Source organism: Columba livia, chromosome 29 (assembly GCF_036013475.1).
Source record: "Columba livia isolate bColLiv1 breed racing homer chromosome 29, bColLiv1.pat.W.v2, whole genome shotgun sequence".
Classification (NCBI taxonomy): Eukaryota; Metazoa; Chordata; class Aves; order Columbiformes; family Columbidae; genus Columba; species Columba livia.
The window spans coordinates 1,285,521-1,304,879 of NC_088630.1; the positions used below are offsets into that span (position 1 = coordinate 1,285,521).

A 19,359-nucleotide genomic window follows, 5' to 3' on the forward strand; every position below is an offset into this window, starting at 1 on the left:
CAATCCCCCCATGGAGCAGGAACACCCAGATGAGGTTACACAGGAACCAGGCGGGTTGGAATGTCTGCAGAGAAGGAGACTCCACAACCCCCTGGGCAGCCTGGGCCAGTGCTCTGTTATCCTCACTGAGAAGAAGTTTTTTCTCAAATTTAAGCGGAACCTCTTGTGTTCCAGCTTGATCCCATTACCCCTTGTCCTATCATTGCTGGCCACCGAGAAGAGCCTGGCTCCATCCTCATGGCACTCACCCTTTATATATTTATAAACATTAATGAGGTCCCCCCCTTAGTCTCCTCTTCTCCAAACTAAAGGGTCCTTCATGAACCCGTGGCCAAGGGAGCGTTTTAACCCCATTTTTAAGCCGTGAATGACCGGGATGAGTCAGAGCCAGCGGCAGAACAGGGCTAAAAGGTTTCCGTGTTCATTCGTGCTCTAAACACAGGTCTCCACTCTCTCCCAGCGCCAGGAACGGCACCCAGGGCTCCGACCCCCCGTCCCCACCAATGCGCGGCACCGCATGGCGAGGATGAGGGTCCGGTTTGGCTGGGGGCACCGCTCACCCTCCCGAAGCAGCAGCGTGGAGGCAAGTCCTCCCGAGGTTGTCCGGCGTGTTGATATCGAAGCCCGCAGACAGCACGTGCTCGTTGCTCAGCGAGGAGACGATACTGTACAACTGACCTGGGCGGCGGGAGGGACACGGGGTCAGGGGGACGCTCGGGGGTCCCCCCGGTGTCCCCACGCAGGGAAGTGGGGGAATGAGCCGCTCACCTGAGGAAAGTAGCTTACGACAACAGTCTGAGAATCCGAAGAGAACAGCTAAGTGCAGAGGGAACATGTCGTGGATCCCACGCCTGTGGGGACAGGAGTGGGGACGGGTCGTTCGGTGTCCCCAGTGCGGCGCAGGGCCGGGGAGGAAACGTCCCCCCTTACCTTGCAGTGTCAGCACCATTCGTCATCAAAGTACTAATTAGCAGCTCGTGGCCGTATCTAGCAGCAACGTGGAGGGGGGTATTGCCGTATTTGTCAGCGCAGTCAATCTCGCTGCCTAGAGAGGGGAAGACAAGAGCATCACCAGCGAGTCTCCGCATCCCCGCTGCTCCGACGGCCGCGTCCCCACCGCAGGGACACGGCGATAACCCGAGTCCCTTCAGCATCGTGGAGAGCTGTAATGAGAGCCTGCGGGTACCCTGCGAGCCCAGGGCATCAATGGGATCTCTCCCCGCGCCCCCACGAGCGGATGCACCCAGCAGAGCCTCCGCTGCACCCCAGGTGCCTGCCAAGCGGCGAGATATCGTCTTTCAGGCTGGACGCAGCAGCGGGAACGCTCTGCGGCCGCGGCGGCTCTGACCCAGCTGGAATTTCAGCCCCAGGGTCTGCGCTTCGTTGCCCTCGAGGACACGAGCTTAACGGAACCGAGCGACAACCGTCCAGCTCGCAAAGCGCCCGTGCTGAGCCCGGGCTGGACGGAGGAGCCGCTCACCGTTCTGGATGAGGATCTGTGAGCGCGTGAACCGTCCGTGGATGGCGGCCATGTGCAGCGGGCTCTTCCCTTCCTTACTCTGTGGAGAGCAACGGGGCGTCGCAACAGGCTCCACAGCACCCGCACTGAGCTCCCCCGAGCTCCCCAGCACCTCCCTGAGCTCCCCAGAACCTCCCTGAGCTCCCACGAGCTCTCCAGAACCTCCCTGTGCTCCCCAGCACCTCCCTGAGCTCCCCCAAGCTCCCCAGTACCTCCCCAAGCTCTCCAGAACCTCCCTGAGTTCCCCAGCACCTCCCTGAGCTCCCCCAAGCTCCCCAGCACCTCCAGAACCTCCCTGAGTTCCTCAGCACCTCCCTGAGCTCCCCTGTGCTCCTCAGCACCTTCTTGAGTTCCTCAGCACACCCCTGAGCTCCCCGAACCTTGAGCTCCCCAGCACCTCCCTGAGCTTCCCCGAACTCCCCAGCACCTCCCCAAGCTCTCCAGAACCTCCCTGAGCTCCCCAGGACCTCCCCGAGCTCTCCCAAGCTCTCCTGAGCTCCCAAGCTCTCCAGAGCTCCCCAGCACCTCCCTGAGCTCCCCCAAGCTCCCCAGCACCTCCCTGAGCTCCCCCGAGCTCTCCAAGACCTCCAGAACCTCCCTGAGTTCCTCAGCACACCCCTGAGCTCCCCCAAACCTTGAGCTCCCCAGCACCTCCCTGAGCTTCCCCGAACTCCCCAGCACCTCCCCGAGCTCTCCCAAGCTCTCCAGAACCTCCCTGAGCTCCCCAGCACCTTCCTGAGCTCCCCCAAGCTCCCCAGCACCTCCCCAAGCTCTCCCGAGCTCCCCAGCACCTCCCTGAGCTCCCCAGCACCTCCCCGAGCTCCCCAGCACCTCTTGAGCTCCCCTGAGCTCCCCACACAGCCAGGGGCTCCCCCAGCCCCGCACCTGGAAGTTGACGTCGGCCCCGTTGTTGACGAGGAGCTCCAGGCACAGGGCCCCGTTGGTGGAGACGGCGGCGAAGTGCAGAGGGGTGAAGCCCTTCTCGTTAGGCTGATTGACGTTGGCGCCGTAATTGACCAGCTCATTGGCCACGGCGTCTTGGCCCATGTAGCAGGCGATGTGAAGTGCAGTGTTGCCGAAGGAATTTGGTTCATCGATCTGCGGGAAGAACGAAACCCCGGCGGATTTGGAGACGCAGGAGGGGAATAAAGGCGCTCGGCAGCACCCAGCGCCCTCTCCCGCTGCCGTCCCACCCCGCTCGCGGCCGCGGGGGTCTCACCTCGACCCCCAGCCTCAGCAGGTGACGCACGACCTCGATCTGGCCGCTGGCAGCCGCGGTGTGCAGCAGAGTGTAGCCCTTCTTGTCCTTACACATCACGTCAGCTCCCCGGGCCACCAGCAGCTTCAGAACTTCCAAATGCCCTGTTTGGAGAGAGCGGTGAGAGCCGGGACACCCGGGAAAGGGGGGGTCCCAGCACCCCGAAAGGTGGAGCCACAGGGAGAAGCAATGCGGGAGAAGATACTGGAACAGTTATAGAATGAGGGAATCATTCTGGGTGGAAGAAACCCCCCAAGATTGAGTGATACAACCCATCCCTGGCACTACCCACGACCCTGAGAACCTCATCTGTTCAACCCTCCAGGGATGGTGATTCCACCATTGCACTGGGCAGCCTGTTCAATGCCCCACAGCCCTTTAATGAATAAATTCTCCCTAATTTCCAACCTCAACCTCCTTCCCCAGCTCCGTTCCCTTCTCCAGCACCTCAAGGTGTTTCTTGTGAGGGACCCAAAACCAACAGCAGGATTTGAGTCGCTAAACTGGGACTTTCCTTGTCAAACTTCTGCTCCCTCGGGCTGTTGATCTACAAGCTGCTCCTTCGCAAGCTTAGCAAAGCGCTGTTTAATGAGGAGTTTGTGTGTGTTTGCAGGAGAAAGGCCGTTCCACTGCAACCAGTGCGGAGCCTCCTTCACCCAGAAGGGAAACCTGCTGCGCCACATCAAGCTGCGCTCAGATCATCATGTCCAACCCTTCACCGGCACTAAAATGTCCCCAAGAACCTCATGTATTCACCCCACAAGGGATGGCAACTCCACGACTGCCTGTTCAACACCCAACAGCCCTTTGGGGAAGAAAACACCCCAAATTTCCAACCTCAACCTCCCCTGGCGCAACTTGAGGCCGTTTCCTCTGCTCCTGGCGCTTGTTCCTGGGGAGCAGAGCCCGACCCCCCTGGCTCCAACATCCCAGGTGGGTGCAGAGCGGGTCCCAGCACACCCACCTAGGAAAGCCGCCCAGTGGATGGGCTGCCGGTCCTTCTTGTCGCAAGTGCTCAGGTTGGCGCCTTTGTTCAGCAGCAGGTTCACCATCTGCGGGGTGGGGGGGGGAGGCAATGAAAGGTGCGGCCGCCGCTCCCCCCCGCCCGCCCGGGATTTGGGGGCCGCGCGCGGGCCCCCCGTGCGCACCTCGAGGTGGCCGCTGTGCACGGCGTGGTGCAGCGCGGTGCGGCCCGTGCGGTCCGCCACGTTGACGGTGCTCAGCAGGGGGACGATGGCCTCCACGCACTTGGTGGCCCGGTTGGCGGCGGCGACGTGCAGGGGCGTTTGCCAGTACTTGTCGCGGGCGTTGACGTCCGCCGAGTGCTTCAGGAGGAGGTGAAGTGCCTTCTGGTGGCGCAGAGACACAATCGTGATCATTTTTGGGTGGAAAAGCCCCTCGAGATCGAGTCCAACCATTAACCCACCCCTGGCACTACCCATGTCCCTGAGAACCTCATCTCCATGTGTATCAAACCCCCCAGGGATGGCGACTCCACCACCGCCCCGGGCAGCCTGTTCAATGCCCAACAGCCCTTTCACAAAGAAATTGTCCCCAATATCCAATGTGAACCCCAATGTGTGGTGACTCAACCTGTGTGTCACACTCAGGGCTCCGACCGACACGACCACAGAGTTTCTCACTCCCCAGAAACTCAAAACAGGACAAAGTTAAGCGGGGTGAAGTTAAACCCACAAAACCTGAACAGTCGGGAAATCTTTCCCATGAGATTTGTTGGAATTGGCCCCATCACCCCCCAAAGAAACGCGAAGCTGGATGAGACAAAACCCCGGGGAAAGGGGGGACGGGGGCGTCATGGGGAAACCCCACATGTGAATTCCTGAAGGATGGAGGGATAAAACACGGAGATTTTTCTCCATCCCTCATTTTCAGCCTCCCCACTCTAACGGGAACATCCATCCCCACCCAAACCAAGTGGGATGCGGACAAGAGGAGCAGCACGGCCCCATTCCCGGTGAAAGGGTCACGCAGAACCCACCTCGTTCCGAGACGCCGCCGCGCGGTGCAGCGGGGTGAGCCAAACCGTGTCCTTCGCGTTAACATTAGCACCTGCGGAGCAACGAGAGGTGTTGGGGACAGGGAGGTGACCTCGAGGGACCCACCGGGCGAGAGGGGACCGAGCGGTGAGACTTCTCCGGACCCGTGTCAGCCCCAGTCAGCACAAAATCAACGCAGGGCGCATCTGGGCGTCCCACGCTCTGCAGACGGGGCTGAACGTCCCCGGTCCTGTTGAACAAGCTCTCACAAAGGATTTCGCTGCGTCTCTCCGTGTTGGGGTCACGCGGGATCACAGCAGCCTCAGGGTTCCCCGCACGGCCCGGGGGAGCGAAGGGCAGTTTGACGCCAAATAACACGAGCCGAATCTGAGTTAATCCTCTGGTTTTCAGCTGCCCCCTCAGAGAATCCCAGAGTGTCAGAGGTTGAAAGGACCTGGAAAGCTCATGCAGTGCAATCCCCCCATGGAGCAGGAACACCCAGATGAGGTTACACAGGAACCAGGCGGGTTGGAATGTCTGCAGAGAAGGAGACTCCACAACCCCCTGGGCAGCCTGGGCCAGGCTCTGCCACCCTCACCACGAACAAGTTTCTGCTCAGATTTAAGTGGAACCTCCTGTGTTCCAGTTTGCACCCATTGCCCCTTGTCCTGTCACTGGTTGTCACCAGAAGAGCCTGGCTCCATCCTCCTGACACTCCCCCTTTCCATATTGATCCCCAGGAATGAGTCCCCCCTCAGTCTCCTCTTGTCCAGCTCCAGAGCCCCAGCTCCCTCAGCCTTTCCTCACACGGGAGATGCTCCACTCCCTCCAGCATCTTGGTGGCTGCGCTGGACTCTCTGCAGCAGTTCCCTGTCCTGCTGGAACTGAGGGGCCACAGCTGGACACAATATTCCAGGTGTGGTCTCCCCAGGGCAGAGCAGAGGGGCAGGAGAACCCCTCTGACCTACTGACCCCCCCCTTCTAACCCACCCCAGGTCCCATTGGCTTCCTGGCCACAAGGGCCAGTGCTGGCTCAGCCCACAGCACCCGGAATTCCCACTGGTCTCCCATCCAAGTACTGACCGGGCCCGACCCTGCTTAGCTTCCGAGATCAGGCATTCTCAGGGTGCTATGGCTGTATATATTATATACACATATATGTTCCCCAAGTATATCCTGATAGTATCTGAACTAATCCATTTTCTCAAGGGCAGAGCAGAGGGGCAGGAGAACCTCTCTGACCTACTGACCACCCCCTTCTAACCCCCCCCAGGTCCCATTGGCTTCCTGGCCACAAGGGCCCAGTGCTGGCTCATGGTCACCCTGCTGTCCCCAGGACCCACAGCTCCCTTTTCACCGCTCCAACAGCTCATTCCCAATTTATACTGGAACCTGGATATATATTAATATATTCAATATATATGAATATATTGAATAATCCCGGCCCCAGCACTGCCCCCTGAGGCACTGCACTAGATCCAGGCCTCAACTGGACTCTGCCCATTGACCACGACTCTCTGGCTTCTTCCCTCCAGCCAGTTCGCAGTCACCTCACCACCGGCTCATCCAGACCGCACTCCCCCAGTTCAGCTGCAGGATGCTGTGGCAGACTGTCAAATGTCAAGTCAAGGTAGACCATGTCTACCCCACCTCCCAGTTCGGTTTCCACCTTGGCTACTTCAGCGCCAAGACGTGTCTCTGTCTGAACAAACCTCAGCGGCGTTTCCGCGGTCCCGGCCCTTACCTGACAAAATAAGGAGCTCGAGGATGGCGACATCTCCGATGTAGGCAGCAGCGTGCAGCGGTGTCCGTCTCTCTTGGTCCTGAGGAACAAAATGTGTTTGTGAGCATGGAGATCCCTCTTAGAACATCCTTCCTACACCCCAGCCTGCCCCAGCACATGCGGGGACATGGGACGGGGACAAAACTGCCCAAACCCGGCACCCCACGGGGCTGTAGAGGGGAAGCTGTAATTGCTTTTCACGAGGTTAAAAACCGTCTGGAAAAGCGGCGGTGCTTTTATTTTATTGGTAACAACTCGCGCCGGCACAACCAGGCGGGAGGACGTGAAAGCGAAACCCAGCTGGCAGGTCACCGAACGAACAACGACATTTCTAAACCTGCGCGCGGAAAGGAAATTAAGCGTTAACAATTGTGGGTTTATTCCTCCGGCAGCTGCGCGAGAGCTCAGCGGAACAATCCCAACGCTCTCTCCCGATGCCAGAGCACGAGGAGCTGTCGGGTCCCCGGCACAACCAGCCGGGGACGAGAACCCAAGAGGAACGTGCCAAAAAGGCACCAGCACGGCTGAGAGCTGCACCAGAGCCCTGGAGGAGCCGCTGCCGCGGAACGGGCTGAACTTGGAGCTCAGCCCGGTGTTTGGCGGCACTCACCAAGACGTTGATGTTCTCCTTCTGGTTCAGCAGCGACCGCACCTCCTCGATGTCGCGGTTGAAGATGGCTTGGACCAGAGGAGGCTGCGGAGGGAAGGAGAAGCCAAGTCACGCAGGTGGGGACGACACCAGAGCGGCGTCACCGCCCAGCAGAGCCTCCGTCACCGCCGCGTAGCTGGGACCCCGCTCCAAGAACCAGCCAGGGCCACCAGCAGCTTCCTCGTGTCCGTCCAGGGCTCAGCCGGCACCAGGCACCGACTTTCAAGCCACCGATGGCGCTTTTCTTGGCGAACAGACCATGGAGACATTGGAAAAGCCTCCCCGTGGGTGCAAAGGGCCTGGCAAAGCCCAACCTAGCAAAGACAGGCCCGGCAAAACCAGGCCTAGCAAAGCCCAATCTAGCAAAGCTGGGCCTAGCAAATCCCGACCTAGCAAAGCTGGGCCTAGCAAAGCCCGACCTAGCAAAGCTGGGCCTAGCAAATCCCGACCTAGCAAAGCTGGGCCTAGCAAAGCCCGACCTAGCAAAGCCCAACCTAGCAAAGCCCGACCTAGCAAAGCCCGACCTAGCAAAGCCCGGCCTAGCAAAGCCCGGCCTAGCAAAGCCCGGCCTAGCAAAGCCCGACCTAGCAAACCCGGGCCTAGCAAAGCCCGACCTAGCAAAGCCGGGCCTAGCAAAGCCCGACCTGGCAAAGCCCGGCCTGGCAAAGCCCGACCTGGCAAAGCCCGGCCTGGCAAAGCCCGACCTGGCAAAGCCCGACCTGGCAAAGCTCGATCTGGCAAAGCCTGACGTGGCAAAGCCCGGCCTGCAGCTCCTCCCGTCACCTGCTGCCCGCAAGTTCCCCACCGTGCTTCGGTGAGCACCGGGAGCAGAGCCCTGGCCCAGCTGCGGCAGAACCGCGTTTGGTGCCACCAAACCTCCGGGCATCGCCCAAAAACCCCACGCCCTGATTTCTGTCCCATAGGCCTAAAAACCACCGCTTTCCTGCCACGGGTCTCCAGGGCTCAGCACCCCATGGTCGCTGCCAAACCAGACGGCGCCGCGACCCCGGCACAGCCCTGCCCACCCGCCTAGGCCTGGATCTAACGGTTAAAACGGTGAGTCCCGCTTATCTCCACCTCCGGGAGGAAGAACAGAGCTTGGCTTTCAAGGCAACCCCTCGCAGCGGTTAAGGACGGGGAACACATCCCGGGTCAGAGGGAAGGCGTGAGTCACTCCCTGGGAATGCAGCAGACTCAGCATCGCTCTTCACTCATTAAAAATAAGGGGCTTTTTTAAAAAATAGGAAAGAATCGCAGACTAATGATGCCCCGAGCGGTCCCGGCGGCGCTGGGGCTGACGCACCCACCCCCCGTTCACAGGGAAAAAGAAATGTTTTGGTTACCAAAAAAGTCCTATTTAAAGCCCAGATCAGTCGCTGGCCCCCAGCCCTCCCCTCCTCACCCCCCGGCGGGGGTTAAACTCGCCGTATTTGCGGTCCCAATTTGGGGTGGGTAAAGGTGGTTTCTGTGAATCACACGGGTGCCCGAGTCACCGCGACGCCGGGGTCACCGGGACGGCTCCGGCCACGGCGCACAAGGGACCCGAACTGCGAACAGCAGGGACAGGGGGTCCCTGGTGACCCCCCGAGATGGACAGGGCCAGGAAAGCCCCCACTGGGGACACCCTGCACCCCAACGTTGTCCCCAAAAGTGATGGGGACATCCTGCAGCCCAGCAGTGTCACCAAAAGCCTATGGGGACACCCTGTAAACCAGCAGCGTCCCCAAAAGTGATGGGGACACCCTGCACCTCAGTAGTGTCCCCAAAACCAAAAGGGGACACCTTGAAGCCAGGGAGTGTCCCCAGGGCCCAATGGGGACACCCTGCACCCCACCAGTGTCCCCAAAACCTAACAGAGACACCCTGCACCCCAGAAGTGTCCCCAAAACCAAAAGGGGACAGCCTGCACCCAGGGAGTGTCCCCAAAACCTAACAGAGACACCCTGCACCCCAGAAGTGTCCCCAGGGGCCAATGGGGACACCTTGCATTTCTGTAGTGTCCCCAAAACCCAACAGAGACACCCTGCACCCCAGGAATGTCCCCAAAACCAAATGGGGACACCCCGCACCCCAGGTTTGTCCCCCAAACCAAATGGGGACACCCTGCACCCCAGAAGTGTCTCCAAAACCCAATGGGGACACCCCGCACCCCAGAAGTGTCCCCATGGCCCAATGGGGACACCCCGCACCCCAGCAGTATCCCCAAAACCAAAAGGGGACACCCCGCACCCCAGCAGTGTCCCCCAAACCAAAAGGGGACACCCCGCACCCCAGCAGTGTCCCCAGGGCCCAATGGGGACACCCTGCACCCCAGAAGTGTCCCCAAAACCCAATGGGGACACCCTGCACCCCAGCAGTGTCCCCAAAACCACATGGGGACACCCCGCACCCCAGCAGTGTCCCCAAAACCAAAAGGGGACACCCTGCACCCCAGCAGTGTCCCCAGGGCCCAATGGGGACACCCCGCACCCCAGAAGTGTCCCCAGGGCCCAATGGGGACACCCCGCACCCCAGCAGTGTCCCCAAACCCAATGGGGACACCCCGCACCCCAGCAGTGTCCCCAGGGCCCGCCGGGGGCGGCGCAGCCGGGGTCGCGGTCCCGTCCCGTGGGTCGCGGTCCCGTCCCGGGGGTCGCGGTCCCGGCGGGCCGGGGGCTCCTGCAGCGGGGATTCCCGCCCGGGTCCGCGCTCCTGGCGCGGGGGGCTCTCCCCTCCTCGGGTCCCGTCCCCAGGGTCCCGCCCTTCGCGGGCCGGGTTCCCGCCGCCGCTGGGCCTCGGTTACCGAGCGCGGGTCCCGGCGGCCGCGGGCGGAGCGGAGCGCGGTGCGGGGCGAGCCCAGGCCGGGCCGGGGCCGCGGCGGGGAGGCCCGGGGGACCGTTCGGCGGAGGGGGACGGGCCGGGGGGCCGCGGCCTGGGGCGGCGGCCGGGCCCCGCGGCGGCGGCGCGGACTAGGCCGCGCATCCCCGGGCTGGCGTGGCGGCGCGGCCGGGCGCGGCGCGGGGCTGCGGGGCGGTAAGGCGGGCGGGGCGACGGTACCTGGTCCGTGATGCTGAGAATCCCCATCTCGGGGCCGCCCTCAGCGCCCAGCTCCCGGCATCGGGCTCCGGCCGCGGCGGCTCCGCTCGGGCGGCTGGCGGGGCGGGGAGCGCCTGGGCCCGCCCACCGCCCGGGGAGCGGCCGCCGCCGCCGGGGCCGCAGCGCCGCCGCCGGTCGCCATGGCCGGAACCGGGCGGGGGACGCGCTGCGGGGGGGCGGCCCCGGGCCCGCGTCCTCAGGGAGCGCAGCCGGAGCCCCCCGGGGCTCCCCCGGGACCCCCCGAGCAGCCGCTTCCCCGTGGGCACCGAGCAGGCGGCACATCCCCCCCCTCCACCCCGGTGCGGGGCTGCAACCGGACCCCCCAGGGCGCCTGTAGCCGGTACCGGGGCATCGCCCGGCAGCCCCCGCCCCATCCCCGGGACGCGCTGCCGGGAGCTGGGCCGGTTTGGGGGGTCAGGGCATCACTTCGCCCCCTCCCCAGCGGCTCCGGGTCCCCGCGGTGCCCCCGGCCCCAGCGGGGGCACTTGGAGCGTCGGTTGTGCGGCCCCTGCCCGGACAGAACCGCAGATCGCGGAACGAGCGGGGGTCGGGACTGCGGGGTCGTGGCCGCCCTGGGGACGGGACGGGACGGGACGGACCGGGCACGGCTCCCGCCGCTCCCGTCCCCGAAACGCCCACCGGGACACACCGAGCGGGGACACCCGCGGCAGCACCGCTGCGGCCCGGCCGAGCCGCGTTCGGGGGAGGCGGGTGCTACCGGGGCTGTGTCCATCGTGCGTCCGGCGCTGCCGTAGGCCGGGGGTCCCGCACCGGGGGCTCCCTAACGGGGGTGACCGGACAGAGCCCAACAGCAGCTCCAGCCGGCAGCCGCACACCGGGCGCTGCTTGGGGAGGCGGGCGGGGCCGCGGGCCGGTGCAGCCCAGCGGGGCCGCTCTGCCCCGGTTCCCGTCCGGTTGTCCCGGGGCGGGAAGGACACGGGGACCCCCGCTGGGGGGCGGTGGCGAGCGGGACTACACTTCCCATCGCCCCCCGCGCGGCCCGGACTACAACTCCCGTCGTGCCCCGCGCGGGAGGCGTCGCCAGGCCCCGCCCCACCGGACCCGTGACGCGCGCGGGCTCTATGGCGACGCGGTGACGTCACGGACGGGGTGAGAGGTCACGGCGGCGGCGGCGGCGCCGGTGCGAGGGCAGCGGAGCCGCGTCCCGGCCCCGGTCATGGCGGCCCGGCGGCTCCGCGGCGCCATGCAGCTCGGGGCGCGGCAGCGGCTGCGCGCCGCGGCGGCCCCGCCCGGCAGGTGAGCGCCCGCGCTGGCCGGGGCGTCCCGACCGGCGGCACCGGGGCGGGGACCGGGCGGGGCGGAGGGACCGGGCCGGGGCGGAGCGGGGCCGGAGGACAAACAGGGCCCGGGGGCACCGGCGAGGCCACGGGGGGGACGAGCGGGAGCGGGGGGGACGAGCGGGCCCCGGGAGCCCCCAGCGGGGCGGTACCGGAGCCCGCGGGCCGGCGGGGACCGAGGGGACCCCGGAGGGGCGTGCGGGGGGACGCGGGGCGGCGATGGCTCCGCGGGAGGAACGGGGCGGCGCACGGCCCGGCGTGCGGCAAGCCCCGGGAGCGGCCGTGTCCCGGTACCGGCAGCTTCTCCGCGGTGTCAGAGCCGGAGCCGGTCCCGGTTTGCTCCCGGTCCCCCCGGCGCTGCCAGCGCCGCGTCCGCGGCACCGGGACGCGCTGAAAACACCCGCGGGGTGGGGGGGGTGGGGGCGGCGGGGCCAGTCCGACCCGCCCCCCCCGGGGACATCGGGGTCACAGTCACCGCCCCGTGGTGACACCGGGGAGGGGGGGGCGGGGTGACAAGCCGCGTGTCCCCCCCGCAATGGCACCGTCCGGGGGTCCCGGGCCGTTGTCCCCGCTCCGCATTAGGTGTCCCCAAGGTCAGGTTTCCGCGTTGCCGCTGGGACGTCCCCGGGGGTGCCGGTGCCGGTACCGGGGGTGCCGCTGAGCCCGTGTCCCCCCCCCCCACCAGGCACACGGGGCTGTGCGGGCTGCGGCTGGGGGGCAGCGCCGGGGGGGGACCCCAACCCAGCCGCCCCTTCCTCAACCTCACCAACAAGCGCAAGGAATATTCCGAGCGACGCATCATCGGGTGAGTGCTGGGGATCCGGGGGTGGGGGGGAACGGGTGACACCCCCAGCACCCCCTGCATCCCCCCCCCCCCCTCCCCAGGTACTCCATGCAGGAGATGTACGACGTGGTGGCCAACGTGGAGGACTACAAGAACTTCGTGCCGTGGTGCAAGAAGTCGGAGGTGGTGGCCAAGCGCAGTGGCCACGTCAAGGCGCAGCTGGAGGTCGGCTTCCCCCCGGTGCTGGAGCGCTACACCTCCATCGTCACCCTCGTCCGCCCGCACCTCGTCAAGGTGAGCGCCGCGGCGGGGGGGGGGGGGCACCCCAATGCTTGCTGGGACCCCCCCGTAACCCCCAAATCACCCCCCAGGCCGTCTGCACCGACGGGCGCTTGTTCAACCACCTGGAGACCAACTGGCGCTTCAGCCCCGGCATCCCCGGTTACCCCCGCACCAGCACCGTGGATTTCTCGGTGAGACAAACCCCACGCGGTGCGGGGGGGACAAGAGGGACAATTCTGTCACTAAGTTGGGGGGGGGGTCACGCCGTCCGTTTTCCCTCCCCGCTCAGATCTCCTTCGAGTTCCGCTCGCTGCTGCACTCCCAGCTGGCCACCGTGTTCTTCGACGAGGTGGTCAAGCAGATGGTGGCCGCTTTCGAGCGCCGGGCGGCCAAAAGCTTCGGGCCCGAGACGCGGATCCCACGCGAGCTCATGACCCACGAGGTTCACCAGACGTGAGGGCGGCTCAGCGCCCCCCTCCCCCTCCCCCCAAAAAAAGAGGATATTTATTGAGTGCGCCGCTGCCCCATCGCCCCCCCCCCCCCGGCGCAGGGGGCGCCGCGCTGGACTCCCTGGTTCTAGAGCTGATCTTGGTTTTAATTCTTGTTTTAGTTGTCGGGAGTTGGGTTTTTTCCCCCCTTTTGGTTAATTTTTACCCCTCAGCAAAGGGGGGGGTGCTGGGGGGGGGCCCTGGCTCTGCCAATGGGAGCGGAACTGCCCCCCTCCCCCCCTCTCCCCAAACTAGGGGACCCCTCCCCCCCCGCCCCGGCAGCGCCCGCTCGAAGTTGCACACTTTGCACAAGTCACACGCACAGGGGGGGTCATGGGGTGGCTGGCGCTGACCCCCCCGCCCCCCCACCACCCCCAGCCCCCCCCAGGGACCAGGATGGCCCCGCTATCCCCCCCCCACCCTTCCTGCCACCCCCATTGTTCCTCAGTCCCAGCTCATGGGTGGGGGGATGTGGGGGCTCTCAACACCCATGGGGGGGGCAGAGGGTCCCCCTGAGCCACCAGCCCCCCCCGGCCAATAAGGAGCGTTTTCCACGGGCTCATTCAGCGACTGGGGGGGGGGCTGTGCACTGAGACCCCCCCAACCCAGGCTGGTCCCTGTGCCACCACCACCGAGGTCCCCAGGGGCCAAGCGCCACCACAGAGACACTAGAGTGGCAGCCCGGGGGGGGGCACCATCCCCTGACCCCCCCGCAATCCCAGAGCCAGGGTCCTGACCCCCCCAGGGTGGGGAGGGGGGGGGGCTCCGCCTTTGTTAATAAAAACATTTATTTTGCATTTTCTCGTTGTTTGTACAGAAGTGCCCAATCCCTGCGAGGGGCCGGGGCCGGGGGGGGCCCAGCTCCGGTTTGGGGGGGGGGCATCGGGCGGGGGGTCACACAAACACGGGGGGGGGGGCGGGGAGGAGTGTATCGAGTCCCTTCTGGGGGGCCCGGACCTGGGGCTGCGCTGAACCCTCTTGGGGTGGGGGGGGCGGTGGAGGGGCCCCCCCCAGCCCAGCAATGGGGGAGCCTGGGGGGGCTCCCAGTGTGCGTGGTGCTGCCGGGGGGTGCGGGGAGCCCCCCCTTAGCCAGGGAGGGCAGAGGAGCCCCAGACGGGGTTCAGCACCGGAGCGGGTCCGGGGCGGGGGGGGCCGCAGCGTTCCCGGCGTGGGGAGGGGGAAGCGTGGCCCCCCCGCCCCGTCCCTTCTTTACCCGGATTTGTAGCCCACCAGCTGCATGAGGCCGGGGGTGCTCATGGACTTGGGGCGCTCCAGGGGGAAGCCCAGCGCCCGGCTCCAGATGAGCTGCGCCAGGACGCCCAGCGCCCGCGACACCCCGAACAGCACCGTGTAGTAGTTCATCTCCTTCAGCCCGTAGTACTGCGGGGAACGGGGGGGTCAGGGGGGCTCTGCAACCCCCCTGATCCCCTCAAGGACACAATCCAAGACCATCAGGGGTTGAAGGGACCTCAAAGCTCATCCAGTGCAATCCCCCCATGGAGCAGGAACACCCAGATGAGGTTACACAGGAACCAGGCGGGTTGGAATGTCTGCACAGAAGGAGACTCCACAACCCCCTGGGCAGCCTGGGCCAGGCTCTGCCACCCTCACTGGGAACAAGTTTCTGCTCATATTTAAGCGGAACCTCCTGTGTTCCAGTTTGCACCCATTGCCCCTTGTCCTGTCACTGGTTGTCACCAGAAGAGCCTGGCTCCATCCTCCTGACACTCCCCCTTTCCATCTTGATCCCCAGGAATGAGTCCCCCCTCAGGCTCCTCTTGTCCAGCTCCAGAGCCCCAGCTCCCTCAGCCTTTCCTCACACGGGAGACCCCACGCCCCCAGCTCACCTGCAGCAGGACCCCGCTGTGCGCGTCCACATTGGGCCAGGGGTTCTTGGCCTTTCCCTGCTCCAGCAGCACGTTGGGGACGATTTTATAGAGCTGGGCCACCAACTTGAACATGGGGTCCTGGGGCAGGTGCTTGAGGGCGAACTCGCGCTGGCAGCTGTACCGCGGGTCCGTCTTGCGCAGCACCGCGTGCCCGTAGCCCGGCACCACCTGCGCAACCAGGGGGACAAAGTGGGGGGGTCAGAGCGGCGGCGCGGCCACGGGAAACCCCCTCGGGGTGGACGGGACTCACCCGGCCCGAGTTGAGCGTGTTCCAGATGAAATCCCGCAGCTTCTCGTCCGACACCTCCCCGCCCAGCTCCTTCTGCAGGTTGGTCAACCAGAGCAGCACCTCCTGCGGAGCAAAGCGGGGGTGAGGGCGGCACGGAGGGACGGACAGAGGGACGGAGGGACGGACGAGGCGCCCACCTGGTTGGCGAGGCCGTGCAGGGGCCCGGCCAGCCCGTTCATGGCGGCGGCGAAGGCGAGATACGGGTCGGACAGGGCGCTGCCGACCAGGTGGCTGGTGTGGGCGCTGACGTTCCCCCCTTCGTGGTCACTGCGGGGACACGGGGGGGGTCAGGACACCCCTGTCCCCACCGAGGGCCCCCAAAACCACCTCTATAGCATTAGGGCACCGTCACACTCCCTGCCCCGGTCCCCACGCTTGGTGGGAGCAGCGCAGGGACGTCCCTGTCCCCACCAAGGGCCCCCAAAACCACCCCTATAGCATTAGGGGACCATCACATTCCCTGCCCCGGTCCCCACACTTGGTGACACCCCCAGAGCAGCGCAGGGACGTCCCTGTCCCCACCGAGGGCCCCCAAAACCACCCCTATAGCATTTGTGGACCATCACACTCCATGCCATGGTCCCCACGCTTGGTGGGAGCAGCGCAGGGACGTCCCTGTCCCCACCGAGGGCCCCCAAAACCACCCCTATAGCATTAGGGCACCGTCACACTCCCTGCCCCGGTCCCCACGCTTGGTGACACCCCCAGAGCAGCGCAGGGACGTCCCTGTCCCCCCCAACCTGTGGATGGTGAGGTAGAGCCGCATCAGCTCGATGAACTGGGGGTCGCTGTAGCCCAGCATGTTGGTGAAGTTGTGCGACCAGTCGAGGTTGGGGTCGATGGCGCCGATGCTGCTGCCCTCGCGGTACAGGTTGCGGTAGATCTTGGCGGCCACGCACGGCAGTTTGGCGATCAGGTCCATGGCGTCTTCATACACGAACTGCGGCGGGCGGGGTGAGACGGGGCCACCGCATCCCCCAACCCCCCCAGCACCCAAACCCCATCCCAAAAACCCGCCCCCCCATACCTCCCAGTACTTGACGCGGTGGATCCCCTCGGCGTAGGCGCGAGCGAACTTGCTCTCGCTGTTGAGCGCGGTGATGGCGGCGCTGAGCTGCGACATGGGGTGCAGGTTGGTGGGGAAGTTGTCCAGCATGGTCACCACGTGCGAGGGCAGCGCCGCGCGCCGGGCCCACTCCCGGGACAGCCAGGTCACCTTGGTGGGGGGGGGACACACACGGGGGGGCTGAGCCGCGGCGCTGAGAACCGGCAGCTCCCCCCCGTGTCGCCCCCCCACGGGTGTTACCTGCTCCTGGGTGGGCATCTCACCCGTCACCAGCAGCCAGAAGAGCCCCTCGGGCAGCGGCTCCTCTCCCCCCGCGGCTTTGGGCAGCAGCTTCTGGCACTCGGGGATGCTGTAGCCGCGGAAGCGGATGCCCTGGAGAACCCGGCGTGAGCGTCACCCACCGCGGCATCGCCCAGCGGGTGCCGCGGGGGGGGCAGGATCGGGCCCTACCTCATCGGGATCCAGCACCGAGGTCTCGTACACCAGCCCCTTCATGCCCCTCATCCCGCCGTACACCTGCGGGAGGACGCGGTTACCGGTCGCGGCGCGGCCCGGTGACCCCCGGTATGGCGGGGATGCGGCGGCCCCCCCGCTCCGCTCACCATGTCCACCGTGATCTGCCCGATGGTCGTGTTGCCGTGCTGCTGCCTGAAGTTCTTGATTTTCGCCTGCTCCTTGGGGATCAGGGTGGCCAGGACGTCCTTCAGGTTCTGGGGACGGGGGAGGGGGCTGTGAGACCCGGCGGTTGGGGTTGGGGGGGCCAAGCACACGCCCCCCCCCAGCACCACACAGGGTGGCGGCAGCGGGGGCTCTTACCGTGGCGGCGCTGGCGTGGCGGGCGGCAAAGAGGACGCACGAGGCGTTCTGCGGGAGAGAGACGCGGGGTTAAATGGGGGGAGCGCGGCCACGTGGCCCCCTGCCCCGGTTTGGGGTGGTGGGGGGCGGGTAGCCATAGAAGTGGCCCCCAGCCCTGGAGCATCCCCAGTCCTGCAGCATCTCCAGCTCCATGGAGCATCCCCGGCCCTATGGAGCATCCCTGGACCCCCTAGAGCTCCCCAAAGCATCCCTGGACCCCCTAGAGCTCCCCAGAGCACCCCCAGCACCACGGAGACCCCCAGAACATCCCCGCCCCCCCCCTGAACATTCGCAGCTCCTGCAGCAGCAGCCGCCCCGCGACTCCGGTGAGATCCCGTCTCACCAGGACGCCGCACCCGGCAGCCGCCGCGGTTTCCCTCGCCCACGCGCGCCGGATCAACCGGGCGAGCCGGTGCCGAATCTCATTCGCGTCACGCACGAGCCGGACCCGAGCGAGCGGCCGACGCTTCCCTTCCCTTCCCTTCCCTTCCCTTCCCTTCCCTTCCCACTCCACCGAGCGCCGGCACAGCCGTGCCAGAGCCGTGCCAGAGCCGTGCCAGGCCGCAGCGCTGCGGTCTTCCTGCGCCGGGGAAGCCGATCTTTGTTCCTCGCCCGCGCGTGGGGACTCCGGCCGCCGGGAACACCGCGGTGACGGGAACACCGGGCACGGGGACACGGGGCTCACCGGCACCCCAACCCGCTCACAGACACCGGGAGGGGGGGGCGAAGCGGGACGGGAAAGCGGTGCCGGGGGTGCCCCCCCGGTGCGGAGCTGCGGCAGCGCCTGCGGCACAGGCGGAACATGACTCGTTTTTTCCACCGGCTGCCAGGGGGGCGCGGGGGGGACCCAGCGCCGCGGTGAACACCTGCCCCCGAGCCCCCCAGCACACCGGGGGGACCCCGAGCGCGGCCGGAGCTCCGGTGACCGCAGCGTGTCCCCCGCAACAGGCGGCACCGGGAAGGGGAAATGCCGGTGGGGACAATGGAGGCGGCGGCCCAAGGTCAAGGCGGCTGCCGCCGCGGGGCCCCCCCCGCACCCCGGTCGGGCTGTCACGACGGCTCAAGGTCACACGTGTTGCCGGTGACACCGAGCGCTGGAGCACAACGGGACCCGCGGCGGGTCGGGGTGCGGGAGACCCCGGGCAGCGGGTGCAGGAGCCGGGGGGGCGGGGAGCGGAAGGGTCGGGATCGGGGTGTGACCCCCCCCCCCGGGGCAGCGGGGCCAAGTGGGGCAGCACAACACACCGGGCCGGGCCCCGGCTCCCAAAATAACGCCCGGTCAATAAAGACGCTGCAGCGGCTGTTACGAAACACCGGGGCCGCGGCCAAGGCAAACGGGTGGGGGGGCCCCGGGGCCGCCCCGGTGCTCGACCCCCCCCCCCCCACCTCCATCCCGACCCCGAGGCACCTCGACCCCCCCGGGCCGGTTGCGGGGGGACGGGACTCGCCGTGACCGCGATGCCCTTTGCAACAGCGGGAAGGGACCCCCGCCCCCCCAGTCCCGGCGCCGCACGGCGGGAACTCCCGGGGCGGCCGTGGGCCCCCCCACCCCGGGCTCAGCCGGTGCGGGCGGCAACAGCGCGGGGACCCCCGGGGGGCGGTTGCAGCAACGAGCCCGGAGCCCCCTCCGGTGCCCCCATGGTGACCCCCCCTCGGCTCCCCCAAGCCCAGGGCGGGGACGCAGCCCCCCCGCCCCGCCGCTCGTTCCGAGCGCTGCCGGCGCCCAGCACGTGCTGCAGCGCGCGGCCCCGCGCCCCTTTCCCGCCGGTACGCGGCCCCTTTAAGGCAGCGCCCCCCCCCGTTTCCCCCCCACCCCCCCCTGCGTCGCCCCTTTAAGAAGTTGCCCCCCCTCGCGGCGTCGCCCCTTTAAGGCGCGGCAGGGCCGGGGCGGGCGCCCTCACCTTGGGCCCGCGGAGGCGCGCGGCCGCCCGGCTGCTGGCGGCGAGGAGCGTCATGGCGGCGGCGGGGCCGGGCGGGAGCGGGACCGGGAACGGGCGGGAACGGGCGCGGGGCCGGAGCGAGCGGCGGCGGCGGCGGCCGGGGGTCCTCAGCGCGGCGGGCGGGGCGGGGCGCGGCGCCGCGCTGGTTATTAGCATAATCCCGCCCCTCTCTCCGCCCCCTCGGGGA

General features: G+C 66.7%; 3 protein-coding genes across 4 annotated transcripts in view; 1 reads left to right on the plus strand and 2 right to left on the minus strand.

Moving 5' to 3' along the window:
- Nucleotides 1-11,235, minus strand: part of ANKRD52 (ankyrin repeat domain 52) — a 24,468-nt gene extending 13,233 nt beyond the window's left edge. The window contains exons 1-12 of the mRNA XM_065043646.1: nt 10,243-11,235; nt 7,168-7,251; nt 6,519-6,597; nt 4,777-4,847; nt 3,926-4,126; nt 3,742-3,829; nt 2,739-2,881; nt 2,405-2,617; nt 1,481-1,559; nt 931-1,045; nt 769-851; nt 561-678 (exon numbers count right to left, since the gene is read on the minus strand). Of these exons, the coding sequence (XP_064899718.1) occupies nt 561-678; nt 769-851; nt 931-1,045; nt 1,481-1,559; nt 2,405-2,617; nt 2,739-2,881; nt 3,742-3,829; nt 3,926-4,126; nt 4,777-4,847; nt 6,519-6,597; nt 7,168-7,251; nt 10,243-10,563 (1,595 nt within the window). The 5' untranslated portion in view covers nt 10,564-11,235. The remainder of the gene's footprint in view (nt 1-560; nt 679-768; nt 852-930; nt 1,046-1,480; nt 1,560-2,404; nt 2,618-2,738; nt 2,882-3,741; nt 3,830-3,925; nt 4,127-4,776; nt 4,848-6,518; nt 6,598-7,167; nt 7,252-10,242) is intronic.
- A 140-nt stretch (nt 11,236-11,375) lies between these two features.
- COQ10A (coenzyme Q10A) lies at nt 11,376-13,131 on the plus strand. 2 transcript variants are annotated; one of them, XM_065043687.1, is made up of 5 exons: nt 11,376-11,538; nt 12,265-12,384; nt 12,465-12,657; nt 12,735-12,836; nt 12,935-13,131. In XM_065043687.1, the coding sequence occupies exons 1-5, from the start codon at nt 11,459-11,461 to the stop codon at nt 13,100-13,102; spliced, it is 663 nt and encodes a 220-aa protein (XP_064899759.1). In that variant the 5' UTR covers nt 11,376-11,458; the 3' UTR covers nt 13,103-13,131. The 2 variants fall into 2 exon arrangements, with proteins under 2 accessions (XP_064899759.1, XP_064899760.1); XM_065043688.1 differs by having other exon boundaries at nt 11,389-11,538; nt 12,162-12,384.
- A 772-nt stretch (nt 13,132-13,903) lies between these two features.
- On the minus strand, nt 13,904-19,309 carry CS (citrate synthase). The gene is made up of 11 exons (XM_065043669.1): nt 19,134-19,309; nt 17,194-17,241; nt 16,980-17,087; nt 16,828-16,893; nt 16,618-16,749; nt 16,339-16,527; nt 16,052-16,251; nt 15,449-15,578; nt 15,273-15,374; nt 14,981-15,190; nt 13,904-14,513 (listed from the first exon to the last, which is right to left on the minus strand). Exons 1-11 carry the CDS (start codon nt 19,185-19,187, stop codon nt 14,343-14,345), a joined length of 1,410 nt encoding a protein of 469 aa, XP_064899741.1. The 5' UTR covers nt 19,188-19,309; the 3' UTR covers nt 13,904-14,342.
- Nucleotides 19,310-19,359: the final 50 nt, after the last annotated feature.

What these genes read in the sequence shown, in the direction of transcription:
- CS (XM_065043669.1), bottom strand. Translation starts at nt 19,187, where the DNA reads ATGACGCTCCTCGCCGCCAGCAGCCGGGCGGCCGCGCGCCTCCGCGGG. An exon ending in GGCAGATCACGGTGGACATG is followed by an intron (nt 16,894 to 16,979) that starts GTGAGCGGAGCG and finishes GTCCTCCCGCAG; the next exon opens with GTGTACGGCGGGATGAGGGG. An exon ending in AGATGCCCACCCAGGAGCAG is followed by an intron (nt 16,528 to 16,617) that starts GTAACACCCGTG and finishes CCCCCCACCAAG; the next exon opens with GTGACCTGGCTGTCCCGGGA.
- COQ10A (XM_065043687.1), top strand. Translation starts at nt 11,459, where the DNA reads ATGGCGGCCCGGCGGCTCCGCGGCGCCATGCAGCTCGGGGCGCGGCAG. An exon ending in TCCGCCCGCACCTCGTCAAG is followed by an intron (nt 12,658 to 12,734) that starts GTGAGCGCCGCG and finishes ATCACCCCCCAG; the next exon opens with GCCGTCTGCACCGACGGGCG. An exon ending in CCAGCACCGTGGATTTCTCG is followed by an intron (nt 12,837 to 12,934) that starts GTGAGACAAACC and finishes CTCCCCGCTCAG; the next exon opens with ATCTCCTTCGAGTTCCGCTC.